At 49.2% G+C, this 15,895-nt stretch overlaps 1 protein-coding gene across 2 annotated transcripts; it reads right to left on the reverse strand.

The window, feature by feature from the left end:
* Positions 1–3,143: 3,143 nt before the first annotated feature.
* Positions 3,144–11,050, reverse strand: SRXN1 (sulfiredoxin 1). 2 transcript variants are annotated; one of them, XM_080683014.1, is made up of 2 exons: positions 10,802–11,050; positions 3,144–7,622 (listed from the first exon to the last, which is right to left on the reverse strand). In XM_080683014.1, the coding sequence occupies exons 1-2, from the start codon at positions 11,009–11,011 to the stop codon at positions 7,419–7,421; spliced, it is 414 nt and encodes a 137-aa protein (XP_080539140.1). In that variant the 5' UTR covers positions 11,012–11,050; the 3' UTR covers positions 3,144–7,418. The 2 variants fall into 2 exon arrangements, with proteins under 2 accessions (XP_080539140.1, XP_080539141.1); XM_080683015.1 differs by having other exon boundaries at positions 3,150–7,622; positions 10,829–11,050.
* Positions 11,051–15,895: the final 4,845 nt, after the last annotated feature.

A 15,895-nucleotide genomic window follows, 5' to 3' on the forward strand; every position in this document is an offset into this window, starting at 1 on the left:
CCAAGTTGACGTACCCACCTCTCCTGCCTTATCACCTGCCAGCCCCACCCCTTGTCCTATCCAGGCTGCCCCACCACACTGACCTCTTTGCTGTTTCTTGGACACTCCAAGCAGGCTCCCACCTCAGGGCTTTTACATGTGCTATTCCTTCTGCTTGAAACACACTTCCCTCTAAAATCCATGTGGCTTCTTTCCTCTCTGCTCAGATCAATGCTTTCTCCTCAGAGAGGCCCAACCACCTTAATGAAATCGATATTTCCTATCTCATTCTCTCTCTTTCCCTTATAGCACTCATCACGGGCTATTATATTTTACATTTTATACACATTTTGTGTATGTGTTTCCTGCCTATCGCCCCTGAGTGAAATGTCAAGAAGATAGGAGTTTTATAGCTGCTTTGTACTCTGATAGCCCCAGTGTCTGGTACAGTGCCTGGCACACAGTAGATGCCCGGTAGCAATTTATAAAGTGAACATCAAGGGAGGTGTGTGGTGTGTGGAGGGTGGGGTAGTGGTGGCAGACACTCCCAGCCCTGCCCAGCCCTCTCTGTGGCCCCTTGGTCCCCCTTGGGCATGGCTTCTCTCTCCTCCTGCCCTCACCCCATCAACCCTAACAGGCACAACAGGATGGTGAAGCTTCTCTCTCAGGGGAAAGGTTTCCAGCTGCAGGCAGAGCCTCCTCCTGCTCCTCTCTCCCCTGTAAGACTGATGGGAGCCATGGCCACAGGAGCCTTGGGGAGTCCTCAAAAGACAGAGGGCCCTGGGCGCAGAGGTGCGGAACCACGCTGGGTGTCCCTGGGCAAGCCAGGGACCTGCTCCCAGTCCCTGTGTCCCATCTGGAAAGATTAAGACGAATGAGAGCGACCAGCCTGTGGGAAGTTACTGTGCTTGTGTCTATCGCATAGACAAGGACACAGGCCCAGAGAGGAGAACTTGTGCTCCGGACAGCTGGAGCTGCAGCTCTCCTCTGTGAAATGCCAGCAGCACCCCGCCCCTAAGGTTGGGAGGACTGAATGAGTTCACCTGCAAGCACTTAGTGTCTGGCACGCAGCAGGTGCTCAGGAAAAGCTGGTTTCTGCTGCTGTTGTTCCCAGAGGCGCACTTACCAAGTCCTACAGCCAGCAGGTGGCAAAGCCAAGATTCAAACCCAGGTCTGCGTTAAAGAGCCTCCCCCTGGCTTCCACAAAATCAAACACTGATCGCCATGGTCACAGCCAAGACAACAGTGACAGTGTCTTCCACCCCATGTGGCAGCACTCGGGGTGAGCATCAGGCTCTCAGGTGGCCGCACCTGCCCCGGCTCCCCGCCGGCACCTGAGCACGCATTCCCCCTGCGCGCTCCATTCCTCCGCTGGGACAGGTTAGCAGCCAGCACAGCCTCCTGCGGGGGCGCCCCGGATCCCGCCGCCTGGGGGGCCACGCGGGGACCTGGGCGGCCGCGGAGCCCCCGGGGGGAGGCGGGCGGCTGCGGCTCTGGAAGGAGCTGCGCGGCCTGGAAGACATTACACGGCTGTCGGCCGGGGGCGTCGCCCGGAGTTCCGGAGGGGGTCCTGGCGGCGGACGCGCCGGGCGAGGGGACGGCCCCGCCACAAAGCGCGCTTTGTTCTGCGCTCCCCCCCGGGAGCTGGAACCAATGGATTGGCGGCAGCTGAGGTCATCTGTCAGGCAGTGCCGGGGGTCAGGCCCGGGGAAGGGGCCGCGGGGGCGGGCGGGGCGGATGGGCCGGCGGGGTCGGTGTGTGCGGGCCCATTAACCAGGCTGCTCTCCCAGGGGCTCTGCGGCAGGTCGCTGCTCCGCTAGAGGCCGCGGTTTATCCATCTGTCCCACAGGAAAGGTCATTTCTGCCCTGTCCACCTCTCAAGACTATGGTGTCAAGGATGGAAGCGATGATGATGATGATGATGATGATGATGATGAGTCTCTGTAAGAGCACTCCCTACCTTCCTGTTCTATGGAAGTGACACAGTCGGGACTCGAACTCCAAAGGCTGGGTCTGACTCAAGAAGCAAATGTGGTCTGTAGCACACAATCCCTGTGCCAGGCCCAGGGGAGTCAGAGCGCTTCCTGGTTTCCTGCTTTGACCCTGGATGCCAGACTTGGGCTGCCTTTTGCCAGAGCTGAGAGCTATCAGCCCTGAGTCCTGGGATTCTTGAAAACCATGGTAGGGTGAGGGTGGGGGGATGTTCCAGGGTAAAGCAGGGCTAGAACCCCTTTCCCTGCCCCCTGATAGATGTTTTTTTTTTTTTTTTTTTTTTTTTTTTTTTTTTTTTTTTTTTTTCTGACTGGAGACAGGTCTGGGTCTGAACACTTTCCTCCACCTCCCATAAAACCAGGTCCCATTCATTAATTCACTCACACCCCATCAGCATGTGCCTCAGCGTTCCCATCCATATCATGAGATGATTAGGCTTCTAAACACTCGTTACAGGGTCCCCTGGGCGGGGGAGGGGAGGGCGAGGCCATCAAGTCCAGGGAGCCCCAGAAATTGCCCCAAGTATTTGTGTGTGTGTGTGTGTGTGTGTGTGTGTGTGTGTATTTCTGGGGAAAGGGCTCATGGCTTTCCTAGGATTCTCAACGGTCTTCATGACCCTAAAAAGGCTAAGAAGTACTGCTTGGAGTGTAGGGAAGGAAAGCAGCCCCCAAACTCTGCTGGAGGGGGGAGAACTCAGAACAGCCATTCTGGTGAGCAATTGACTAGTACCTTGGGAGTTGCAAATTGAGCTATGTGCTGGCCAGACTGTCCACTCCTAGGTGTACAGGCGAGAGAGCACAGAGAGTGATGGATGAAGGAGTTCACAGCAGCAAAATAACTGTAAACTCTTAAATGCCCATGGACAGGACAATGACTAATACATTGTTGTATTCAGACCCTGGAATGCCATGCAGCAATGAAAAGAATAAGCTAAACCTATATGGAATTTATTCATTCAACGGGTATTTATTGAACACTTACTATGCACTACCCATTGTTTTGGCAATGGGCCTACAGCAGGGGTGGGCAAACTTTTTGACTCGAAGGCCACAATGGGTTCTTAAACTGGACCGGAGGGCTGGAACAAAAGCATGGATGGAGTGTTTGTGTGAACTAATATAAATTCAAAGTAAACATCATTACATAAAAGGGTACGGTCTTTTTTTTTATTTCAATAGTTTTATTCATTTCAAACATTTTAACAAGAAGAATGTAAACACTAATTATTATAATTTGAAACTTCAAAAAATAGAGGAATCATAGCACAATAACATACCTTATATTGAAGATGGCAAAGGCAAAATAAAATTGCCTAACAAAGGAAAGGTACAAAAGCCTTTCAAATTAAACTTAAATATAATAAAATAATTTAAAACTAAAACAAATAGAAAAGAACAAAATGTGTAAACAGTAAATTAAACATTTTCTTTAGTGCAACTTCCAAATTATGCCCGGGACATAGATGTAGATGGCAATGTAGACTGGGTTGAAAGGTTTTTTGTCTTTAAAACATCAACTTCAGTGGGAACAGTGTTGTTGGTCTCCTTTTTTAGCTAATGCATCAAAGTCTGGAGTTAGTTTTGTTGTGGCTATTCTCAGGATAGATCTGAGGTGTTCGTCAGTTAAGCTGGATCTGTGAGGGGCTTTGTTGATGTTCATGACGCTAAATGTCTGCTCACAAACATAGGTTGACCCAAACAGCACCAGTATCTTCTGTGCCATCCTCCGGATGTTTGGAAAAGTGGCTTCATTAAGTCTCTTAGTTCAAGAGAGCATAAAACTTTTAAGTCATAAACAGACACAGAAGGTGATTTCAAGGAGTGTGATAAAGGCCAAAAAGAAAATAAAACTGAGTAAGGTGATAGAAGGATGGGAGAGGGGCTGTTTTAGGCATTATGGTCAGGAAAGGCCCCTCTGAGGAAGTGACCAGAATGAGAGAGACTCAGGGAGAACTAAGATTCAATGAGATAGATGGCTAGGGCGCATTGACAGGGAAGAAATGCAATCTGCAAAATAATGTATAAAAGAAAAGCATTCTTTATTTGCACACACTAGCACTACTACAAAGTTAGAAAAGATTCTGGAAGGGTATATGCCAAATTAATGAAGGTAATCATCCCAACTAGGGAGGCAAAGGGACAACCAACACTAGGCCTCATGGTGGACTTCAGATTCCCTCTAATATTTAAATTTTTTAATATTTAATTACTCAGCATTTTAATATCTCAATGATTTAAAGGTGAATATACTCACATATAACTTGTAAAATGTTAAAAAAGTGTTTAAATCTACCACGGTGCAGAGGCTTGGTTCCAGGCAGTGAGGGGACTAAAGGGTCCCTACACACTGCCTTTCATTGAACCCAAGTTCCTGGGGGCAGTGGTTTGTTTGGGGAGAGGACACACTGTTGGATCAGGGGAACCCAGAAGAGACATGTAGCTCAGCCTAGAGAATCGGGAAGCTTCTTGGAGGAGGTGCCTACTTTGCTGAGCCTGAGACCAGCTGGCTCAGCATCCCCAGACATCATGATGTGTGCAAGGACACAAGGCAAGAGCGGTCAGAATAAGGACAATCTGAAACTACAAACTGCCAGCTGAGTCTCCTACTCATGCCTGAACCCCTGCTTCCCCGGACCTCCTCTCAGCCAAGCCCTTCCATCCACCCCATTCCCATAGCTCTGCCGGCTAGAGGCCTGGCTGGCTCCGTCAGGCCGGAAAGCATCGCCACCTGCTGGCGCAAGAGGGAAGTGCAGCTCTCACTCTCCACTGCGCAACTAGGTTTCACCCTTCAAAACCTACCTCCTCTTTCTTCAGAATTGACCAACCCCTCCCACTCCAAGTCTGTTCTGCTCTCCCCAAACAGTGCCTGGCAGGGCCCCTAGCGTTGCCTGCTTGAATCTTATCTGCCAGAAGAAAAAGCCTTTTCAGGAAGGGGCAACCATTCTGTCATCTAGTCAATGGGTGCAGAAGATCATTCATTACTCACGTGAAATGGTGGCACCTCACGGCAGCATAGTCTACAAATCATATCTACAGATTCCTGATCCTTGCTACCAACCTTAGGGATAGACAGTCCATTTCACAGCTTGGAAAAAGCCCCAGGGGAAGGGCTTGTCCAATGTCACAGTGAAATGTGTGCACAAGCTGGCCCTAGAACACAGATCCCCTAGAAGTCAGCCCAGTGGGGGTTCAGGGGGTGTCACCATGATGCAGCCTAGATCAGTGATTCCCAGCTTGTGGTCCCTGAACAGCCGCAGCACCTGGGAACTTGTTAGAAAAGCAAATTCTCAGGTCCCACCCCAGACCTACTGAATTAAAAACTCTGTTTTAACAAACCAGTTTGAGAACTGAACCATTGGTCTAAAGTAATTCACTCCTCTTTTTATTAAATAAACTTTTATTTCGGAATGATTTTCGATTTACAGAAAAGTTGCCAAGATAGTACTGAGCATTCCCAGCCAACCCCAGCGTCAACATCTTGCATGGTACTAAGTTGTTACAGCTAAGAGATTGACATTGGTGTGTTATTATTAACTAAAATCCAGGCCTTGTTTAGAGTTCCAGGGTTTCCACTAATGTCCTTTTTTTTTGTTCCAAGATTCAATCCAGGCTATCACACTGCACTTAGGACTACATTCTTTTTAAATTCTATTGCTCACCTTAGTATCTTTCCCTGGGACAGGGAATGGGTGGGAAAACTATTGTCTTCATTACTGGGCTTGGGAAACTGAGACTTGAAAATGCCAAGTGACCAAGATCTGTTGGCCCAAACCAGCTCCCTAAGGCAGGCAGGGAGAGCAAGGCCTGCCTCACTCTACACCCTTCCTCACTCCACACCCTTCCCATCCCCCCAGGACTCTTGGCTTTCAGAGCCCCTTTGCAATGTCCCACCTGACCTACCCCATCCCACCAGTGCAGATAATGAAATGTCCCTAGTAGAATGAGCCCAGCCCTGGGAGAAATCCACCCTGCCCTATCACCTCTTCCCTGAGATTTAATGCCCAGGACAATGTCTTAGAGACTTCAGCCAGGGCAGAGATGCCGTGTGTAAGAGAGTGAGAGAGAAACACTGCTATTTGCCTATGCAAATAATTTGTGAGAGATGAAAAATGCCACAAATTATTTTCCAGTTTCTCTAAGAGGAATAGTCTGTTTCCCCACGCCTTGAATCTGGGCTAGCCTTATGATTTGTTCTGACCAAAAAAACTTAGCAGATATACCAATTCTGGACAGAGAACTCAAGAAGCCTCACAGCTTCTATTCCCATTCTCTTGGAATCCTGAGGCCATTGGGTGATTAAGCTTGAGCTAGCCTGCTGGAGAGGCCACATAGAGGAGAACTAGTCACCCAGCCAACAGCCCGCCAACTGACAGACAAGTGAGTTAGGCTATCCTTGATCCATCTGAGATGACAGCTGATTGCAAACAGTCCTGGGAATGACCCTAGGCGACATCGGAACTGTCCAGATTACACCCAGTCCAAACTGCCAACCCACAGAATTGTGGGTAAATAAACGACTTGTCTTTAGCTGCTAAGTTTGGGGATGGTATGTTACACAGCAAAGACTAGCTGATACAATTACTCATTTCTCTCTTTGTAGTGGGATTCCGATTTTACGTCAGGAGGCAGTGTGCTAGTCGCAGGAGATGGGATATGATTGGTCTACTGAATTGTGACAATTCTGTTTCCCGCTGTCTTAGCTTTCTTTGCATCTTGGGGTAGCAATGGTAGCTGGTTTGGGCCCAGGAGACCTAAGTGGAACTATGCAGGGCAGAGAGCAGGACAAAGGCCTCTGAAAAAGGTCTGACTTTATGACAGAAGTTGACAGGCCCACCTGGCTCAGCCCTTCCTTCTCCCCCACTACTTTCCTCCTTGAATATACCCATGATTCCTAGAGGTAAAGCAGCCATCTTGTGACTATGAAGTCACAAGTAATGAGGGAAAGACTGAAAGGACCACCGAGATGTGTGCCTACCTTCGCTGAGTTGTTAAAGCAATACTGTTAGTCATCTGTCTCCAAAATTGATGCTATGTGGAAAAACAAACCTTTCATTGTTAACCTAGGTTTTCCTTCACTGACAGCTAACTGTATTCCACATAATAGGATATACAAAGACAAAAATGCAGAAGGATCCTTGTCCTTGGGAATGTGGAGCCAGCCACATGTGGTTCTCCAACCCCATCTCCTTTCTCATTTCATCCTCTTAATAATCCCTCAAAAGCAAAGACATGACCCATTTTCACAGTGGTGGGACCTGGGTCCCATGCCATTCAGGAGTGAGTCCAAGGTCTTGTAGCTAGCAAAGAGGGTGCTTAGAGTCAGACCCTCCTCCCTCCAGGCGCAAAGAGAATGCTCCCCTGCTACACCTCTGCACAGCCCAGCCCACTGGAAACCAGGTATATCTTCTTCTGGGCTTTTAGGAGTGGTGGCAGGTGCCAAAGAGCCTGCTATTGCAAGTCCGGCGTGGAAGAACCCAGGTACACCCTTAGGTCTGAGATGGTGGACTGGACAAGCTTGGCAGGGATGGTCTCTCGCTGTAGCTGCTGGTAAGCTGCGTAACGGTGGCAGCCCCCGAAGGAGTAGAAGTAGTCACCACCCTGGGCTCCTTTGATCCAGAGGACATCAATGGGGGGGACGCTGTCTGGGTTCTCCTGGAGAGAAAGGGGCACATGGAACAATGAACATGGAACAATGCTTGACAGTTTGCAAAACAGACTTTGTTAGCCTGTGTTGAGTTCCTACAGGGTGCGCACACTGGTTCATGCTAGCTTGTGAGAAACACTGTCAAATATTCAGGAAGTTTGTGTGTTGGTTGACATCACCTTAGTAACTTGAAATTCAGCCATGGTGAGAGTATTTACACCAGGGAAATGAGCAGATACTACAAATCAGGGCTTTTCCTCCCTAGAAACCAGGTTGTTAAACATTTATCAACACACCACATGCATATATACCTACATATACATACAAACACACTATATATCTACGTGGCACTGTTTTAGACTCTGGGAATAAGGTACAGCCGGACAGACACAGCCCTTGCCTTCATGGGTCTGTCTACTGGGACAACTGAAATGAAGGAGTGTTAGAGTGATAAATGCTATGAATACAGTCATACAGGCTGACATGTCAGGGATGGGGGTCCACAAGGCCTCTCTGAGGTGACAATGGAGCAGAGAACTGAACATAGAGAAGTCCACTTGGAAAGATAGAGAAGTGGAATAGTTTAGAGTAAGAGCCTGATTTCCAGGTTCAAATCTCAGCTCTCCTACTTACTTGCTCTATGACCTTGGACTCTAATCTCTTTGTGCCTAAGTTGCCCTATCTATCAAATGGAGATGAAGAAAACATACTCATCTCACAGAGCTGGTGGGTTAAATGAGTTAATATAAAGCACTTCAAACAATGCTTGGCACACGGAAAGCGCTCAATAAAAAATGTGAGGGAAGATCATTCCAGGCAGAGGAAACAGCAAGTGCAAAAGGCCCAGAACAAGTTCACTGTATTGGAGGAATGGCAAAACTGCCAGCTGACCAGAGTAAACTCAAGGGGGACTGAGGAGTAGAAGAGGTCAGAAAAATCAGCAGAAGCCACCACGCAGGCTTGTTTCCAAGAGCAGTGGGTAGGCCCTGGAGAATTTCATTTTTTTTTAAAGCAAGAGAGGAAGGAAGAGAGAGAGGGAGAGAGAGAGAGAGAGAGAGAGAGAGAGAGAGAGAGAGAGAGAGAGAGAGAAATAGATTTGCTGTTCCATTCATCTCATTTATGCATTCATTGGTTGATTCTTGTATGTGCCCTGACCAGGGAGTGAACCCACAACCTTGGCACATCAGGGCAAAGCTCCAAGCAACTGAGCTACCCAGCCAGGACCCCTGGAGCATTTTAAACAGGGGAGGGTGACATGACCTAATGAACATTCTATTAAGTTGTCACAGGAGAGCAGGCTTGGTGGGGTGGACAAAGGCCAAAGCAGGAGGACAGAGGTGAGGCCTCAGCAGGTATTCATTGGAAGAGAGTGGCCTGGGTGAGGGAAAAGGGAGAGGCAGACAAGTTTGGGATATGTTTAGGGGCAGATCTGAGGGAACTGGCAGGAGGGGTGAATGTAAGGAGAGAAAGAGAAGAATCCAAGCAGACTTCCTGTTATGGACCTGCAGCCAGCTGAAGGGTAGGTGGTCCTCTAAGTGGGGAAAGCCTGAGGCAGGGCTGGGTGGGGGGCAGAGCACGCTGGGGAGACCACATTAATAAGTGTGAGCTGCCTGGGAGGCCTCCTGCCACTGGCCCATGGGTTCTCTCTTATTATGCTGCTTTGATGGATTCATTTATCCTTTTATTCCAGAAATGATCATTAAGCAGTAACTTATGAGCAATTACAAGCTAGGGCTCTAGATCTAGGCAAACCTGAATTTGGATCTCAGCTCCTCCAAAGAGCAGCTGAGCATTGTTCCTAATTGGTACAATGGGAGTAAGACACTCTATAGGGCTGCCGCTGAAAGCCGAGAAGCTGATGCAGAGCGCAAAGCAGAGCCTGCCTGGCAGTGGAGCCCTAACGAGGGGCAGCCATGCCGGGTGCTAGGGGCAGCCATGCCGGGTGCTAGTGGCATGATGGTGGGTGGATGGGCAGAATAACAGCTCCCCAAAGTGTCCACATCCTAATCCCTGGAGCCTGTGAATATGTTACCTTATATGGCATAAGGGTCTTGCAGATGCAATTAAGGATCTTGACACGGGAGATTATTCTGGCAGAAGAGGAGGTCTGATGTTGCTACTTTTGAAGATGGAACAACGATGCCATGAGCCAGGGAATGTGGTGGCCTCTAAAAGCTGGGAAAGGCAAGGAAATGAATTCTCCCCTAGACACTCCAGAAAGGAGTGCAGCTCTGCTGACACCTTGATTTTAGCCCAGTGAAACCCATTTTGGATTTCTAACTACAGAATAACAAATCTGTATTGTTTTAAGCCACTAAGTTCCTGGTACTTGGTTATAGTAGCCATAGTAGAAAATACCTATGGTAAGCAAAGACAGGTCTGGTTCTCGCCCTCACAGATCATATGGTTCTAACGAGGAAGACAGGTGTCTAAACAGCCCATTAAAACCCAGTGGGATCAGAACTCTGCTGGTGGGCATGCAGGTGGCTAGGGGCCTACAGGAGGCCTCTAACCCAGCAGGGACTGTCAGGGAAGACATTGACCCTGAGACAGGAAGATGGAGGAGTTAGAAATAATAAAGAGGAGATGGAAGAGTTTCCCTGGCAGGGTAAAAAGGCTGTGTAAAGGCCCAGGGTGACAGACAGCATGCGGGACTAGTCCTTCATCAACAGCCAGGCACTGTGCTGGGAATGGTCCCTGCTCTTGTGGAGTTCACAGGAGGTGGAACAGACAGACAACAAAACACCCACAAATAAATGTATAATATAATCTCAGGTGGACATAAGTGCTTCATGGAGAAATAACTCAGCTTAAGGGGGATAGTGTGGTGACCAGGCTCTGACCTTGAAAAAGTTGCTTAAATCCTCCTGTGCCTCAGTTTCCTCATCTGTAAAAGGAACAACAGAAGTATCTACCGCATTCTGTTGGCATGAAGAAGCTAAGGCACTTAATGCTACTCCTGGGCCCCTACGAAGTGCTATTTGCTGGCGATCGTTACTTTAATCATTTCATCAATCCCCTACTTGCTCAAGGGAGGAGACAGAGGCTCAGGGAGTCCAAGCCAGCTGCTCAAGGTCACACAGCAAATGCAGTGATCGGAAGGAACCAGGAACCAGCCCCCTCTAGCGTCCAGTGCGACCTGCCTCCTCCGGCGCCCTCCCTCCGGCCGGTGTCCCCGGGGCCTCACCCGGATCGTGTCCACCAGGCTCTGTACCTTGGCCGGGTCCAGCACAGACGGCAGCGGCCGGATGAGCACACTCAGTGGCACGTTGTGCACCGCGGCGATGCAGCCCGAGTGGATACTGCCACCCTGAGCGCCGCCGCTGGGCCCGGGTCCTTCGGGCGCCCCCCGGTCCGCCCCGGCCCTACCCAGCGATCCTCCCGCGCGCAGCCCCATCGCACCGCCGCTCGCCTCGCCGCCTCCCCCATCCAGACCTTTAACTCGGCCCGGGCCGTACCATTCCCGCGGGCGGGAGGGGGGCCCGGGCCGGGGTGCCTTTCTACCCCGGCCCCTCGGTGGTCCGGCCCCGTCCCGGCGTCCCGAAACCCAACTTCGGCTCGGTTCGCTGGGCGCCGCGGAATCCGCGGGGGGTCTGGCTCTCAGCTGGGGGCGCCTCGCCGGCTCCCCTCCGCCCTTTGGAGTCCTGGGAGTGGAAGCGCCCAGACTGTCTGACTCAGGGTGAGTCTGCAGGTCGTGGGGCGGGAGAGCGCGGGTGAGTCACTGCCCGCGGTGACTCAGGCCTGCGGGGTCCGGGGCGGGGACAAGGGGGAGTGGTGGCCGGACCTGTGGGACCAGGATGAGTCGGCAAAACCCACAGTACTTGGCCGTCTGGCGGTTGGAACCCTATAACCCTCGAGTGATAATACAGACAACAGTGAAATTACGAATCTGGTGCTGTGTCAGACACTGTTCTAAGCACTTTGCATGTATAACAACTTACTTAAATCTAAAAACAATCCTGCAAGGTAGGTATGATTATTATTCCCTTTTTACAGATGAGAAAACTGAGGCACAGTGACTTGTCTAGGAAATGGCTGAAGTAGGGTTCAAACCCAGACAGGCTGGCTCTAGGGTGCGCTCTCTACCCCACCGCTGGCTGCCTCCCTTCAGCAGAAGTAACTGTGACCAGGAAGGAGCCTTCTGGAATCGTGCTGACAGTGTGTGCGCACTGCCCCAAAGTTCCACACTGTCTCATCTCACCTTGACACCACCACTAGTGGTTATTGAACAGCTTGTCCAAGGTACAACAGGTGAAAATGAAAGTCAGGTCGTCTGAGCCTAGAACCCTGGGCCCCTTTACCACAAACACCTGCTTATAGATGTGGACACTGAGCCTTCAGAGGACGATGATAATGACTTAGGTCCAGACATGCTGACTGCCAGCCCCACTCTCCTGTTTAAAGCCCTCTGTCCCCTTGTGCCCAAGTTCAGCACCGAGTGTCCTCTGGGGCCAGAGAGAGGTAGGGAGAGGCTCCTGGTTTAAATTCCAGGTATTTATCAGCATCTTTGTCAACATTAGGGCTTTGGCACAGATGGGCCTGGGTTCAGGCCTCATCTGGCCAATCCCTAGCTATGTGGTCTCAGGCAAGTTGCTTAACCTCTCTGACCCTCAGCCTTCTCTTCTGTCAAGTAGCTGTGGGGAGATTGTGGGGACACTCAGAGATGATGGCTGATGGAGGGCAAGGTGGAGGGTAAATCAGTACATAGTGGTCGGCCAAGTACTTAGTGGCAACCAAGGAAGATGACTGGTTTTATCATGAGCACCCAGAATGCTTAAGGAGAAGCTAAGTTTGAGAGTATCAGGAAAGGCTCCCTGGACAAGGGGCATTCAGACTGGTAATTGGCTTGGTCCTAGAGAGGGAGAGGGAAGAAGTGGGTGATGGTTTAGAGCAGTGGTCGGCAAACGAGCCACATGCGGCTCTTTGGCCCCTTGAGTGTTCTAACGCCACTTCTTCAAAATAGACTCGCCCAGGCCGAAAACCGACTTCTGCGCATGGGCCACGAAGTTTCAATTGCACTGTACGTGCGCGCCCGCACGTGGTATTTTGTGGAAGAGCCACACTCAAGGGGCCAAAGAGCTGCATGTGGCTCAAGAGCCGCAGTTTGCCAACCACTGGTTTAGAGTGTAGGCTCTGGAATCACTCGAATGGCATGGATTTGAATCCTGGCTCTATCACCACCTACTAGGTGTGGTGCCTGGGCGCAGGGGTGGTACTCTACTTCTCTGTGCCTCAGCTTCTTCCTTGGATTGCCAGGGAGCATCAATGAGGATAACACATTAAGTGTTTAGAAAGGTACCTGGCACTAGAAATTGCTGGATGAAAGGTAGATGTGAAGGACATTCCAGCCACCGGATCAGCTTGAGAGAAAGCAGGGAGGTGGGACAGTGCCAGATCTGGTTGAAGACAGGCATGTCTGGTTTGGTGTCCTTCTCACCCTGATTGGCACCTGCATGGAGAATGCACAGTCACCTTCTCAGCTGGAGAAAACTAGGAACGGTACTCACTGTGTGTGTGTGGGGGGGGGGGGGGCGACTGCTGCTACATGGGCCAGTTACTGACACTTTCTGAACTCTCTGCAAAGTGGGGTAATGCTGCCCATCACTCAAACTTGTTACGAGTGTGAATTGAGAGGATGCACATAAGTGCTCAGTGAATTGTGTAACACCCATTTTACCATTGAGGATCATTCATGTTGGGTTCTTAGTCTCTTGCAAACCATAGAACGCTGAGGCCATTAAAATATAATCCCTGTGAGCACCTAAATCATACTTTGATTCTGGAAGTACAACTGACACCCACACCTCAGCTCCACAATTATTGAGCCATCAGCTGGGAGGTGACTTGATAGCTGGGGCTGGAATCATCTGGAAGTGACTTCATTTACACACCTGGCAGATGGTACTGCCTGTTAGCCAGAATACCTCCATGTGGCCTGGACTTCCTCATAGCATGGTGCTGGCTTCCAAGAGCTACTGCTTCAAGGGAACCTGGCAGAGCTTCATGGACTTTCCCAGTCTAGTCTTGGAGGTCATATAGAATCATTTTTTGCAGCATTCTATTTGCAGGAGATGAACCAAGTTCAAGGGAAGGGACAAAGACTCCATTTCTTTTTCTTTTTTTTTTCAAACCAGGTGTTGTTGTTTTTTAAGATATATTTTTATTGATTTCAGAAAGGAAAGGAGAGGGAGAGAGAGATAGAAACATCAATGATAAGAGAGAATCATTGATTGGCTGCCTCCTGCACGCCCCCCACTGGGGATTGAGCCCACAACCCAGGCATGTGCCCTTGACTGGAATTGAACCCGGGAGCCCTCTGTCCACAGGTTGACACTCTGTCCACTGAGCCAAACCAGCTAGGGCAAGACTCCATTTCTTAATGGTAGAGTAGCAAGATTCTAAAAGAGCTTGCGGGTGGGAAGTATTGTGACCATCTTAGAAGATACATCTGCTGTAGGAGGTGATCCCAGGAAGGACTGGGGAAGGGAGAAGTGGCAATAGAGGGCACACTGGTGAGCAGGTTAACTTGGCGGGCAACTGGGGCTCACACCTGGGGGCTCTGAGAAGAAACATCATGCATGATGTATCAGCATTGTCCCTCTGAGGGTCAGGGGGTAGGGGGCTGGGCATTTACTCACTGACTCGTATCCCTCATTGGTTGCCTGAGGATGTTAACTCCTTGCCATTTCTAGGCTGCCTGTACTCCAACTGAGCAAGTGTCTGAGGACCCAGAGGATGAAGCTGCCTGCTTATAGTGACCTCAGAGGTGGACTAAGGGAATAAGGGGCAGGACATCAACACATTCTTTTTGTCCAAACCAGCTGGAGTCCCTGTTTGTAACTACCTGTTCTCCCCATCCTTCTCCTGGGCTCCCTGCCCCGCCCCTTCTCTTTAATTTAATTTTTTTTATTTATGTTTAGAGAGAGGGGAAGGAACGGGGAGAGAGAGAGAGAGAGAGAGAGAGAGAGAGAGAGAGAGAGAGAGAGAAACAATGTGAGAAAACACTGATCAGTTGCCTCCCGTATGCACCTCGACTGGGGATTGAACCTGCAACCTAGGTATGTCCCTGACCTGGAATCCAACCCGCAACCTTGTGGTGTACAGGATGATGCTCCAACCAACTGAGCCACCTGGCCAGGGCTTCTCTTTCATTTTCGACTAAGAATCTAGTACCTCAAGCATTTGAGTGTGCAAAAGACTTTTCTGGGGAGACCAAAGGATTTCTGTGCCACAAAAGGAACATTAAAATTTCACATTCTCCTACCCCCAAATTGCTCAAGTCCATTTCTACAGCTTGGCTTACAAGGCCCTGCCATGTTGCTTGGTGCCATTCTGTTTTCTTCTCCATTTCCTCTTTGTCCTCTCTACAAACCCTTAAGTTCCTGTATTTACTGTAGGCAGAAAGTTTGTCATTTTCTTCTGCAGCTTCAGTGACTGCTGAGCATCTCCTTGGGGTCTTGAAGCAACTTCCCACCTTTTTTAAAAAATCAAGTTTTTAATGTATGAAATTTGAATTCTGTCAATGATATGATACCTAGCATCCTCAATTTTTTAGGTCAAAGTTGTGACTAAACTCACTTTTAAATTCACAGTTCTAAGTAGCTGAGCCAGGTCTCTGTACCTTGACAGTGTTTCCTCCCAATGAGATAAGTCTGCTATAACAATCTGTACTAATTCCATCATAATATGTATCACATTGTATTTTAATTACTAGTTTATGGGTCTCATCAGATTGGGGCTCCTTGAGAGCAGTGACTTTCATGTTCACTTTGCCTTTACGTAAGTACCAAATTATTTACTAAATGAGTAATGAATAATATTTCTATTTCAATGGTATGTACCCATAATTGAGCATTAATCTAAAAACAGTCTGTAGCCGAAACCGGTTTGGCTCAGTGGATAGAGCGTCGGCCTGCGGACTGGAAGGTCCCAGGTTCGATTCCGGTCAGGGGCACGTGCCTTGGTTGCGGGCACATCCCCAGTGGGAGGTGTGCAGGAGGCAGCTGATCGATGTCTCTCTCATCGATGTTTCTGACTCTCTATCCCTCTCCCTTCCTCTCTGTAAGAAATCAATGAAATATATTTGAGGAAAAGGAAAAATAAAATAAAAAAAAATAAAAAAATAAAAACAGTCTGTAATTTGATTTAAAATTCTCATCATTTAAACAAGAAACATATACCAAGACTTTGACTTAGTTTGTGCTAAGTCATTTTTAAAATGTGTAGCTTTGGGACATTTTATTATAAAAAGCTGGTTCTCATATACATAACTAGCAAGAAC

The sequence above is a fragment of the Plecotus auritus genome (assembly GCF_963455305.1).
Source record: "Plecotus auritus genome assembly, chromosome: 8".
In the NCBI taxonomy this organism is placed as follows: Eukaryota; Metazoa; Chordata; class Mammalia; order Chiroptera; family Vespertilionidae; genus Plecotus; species Plecotus auritus.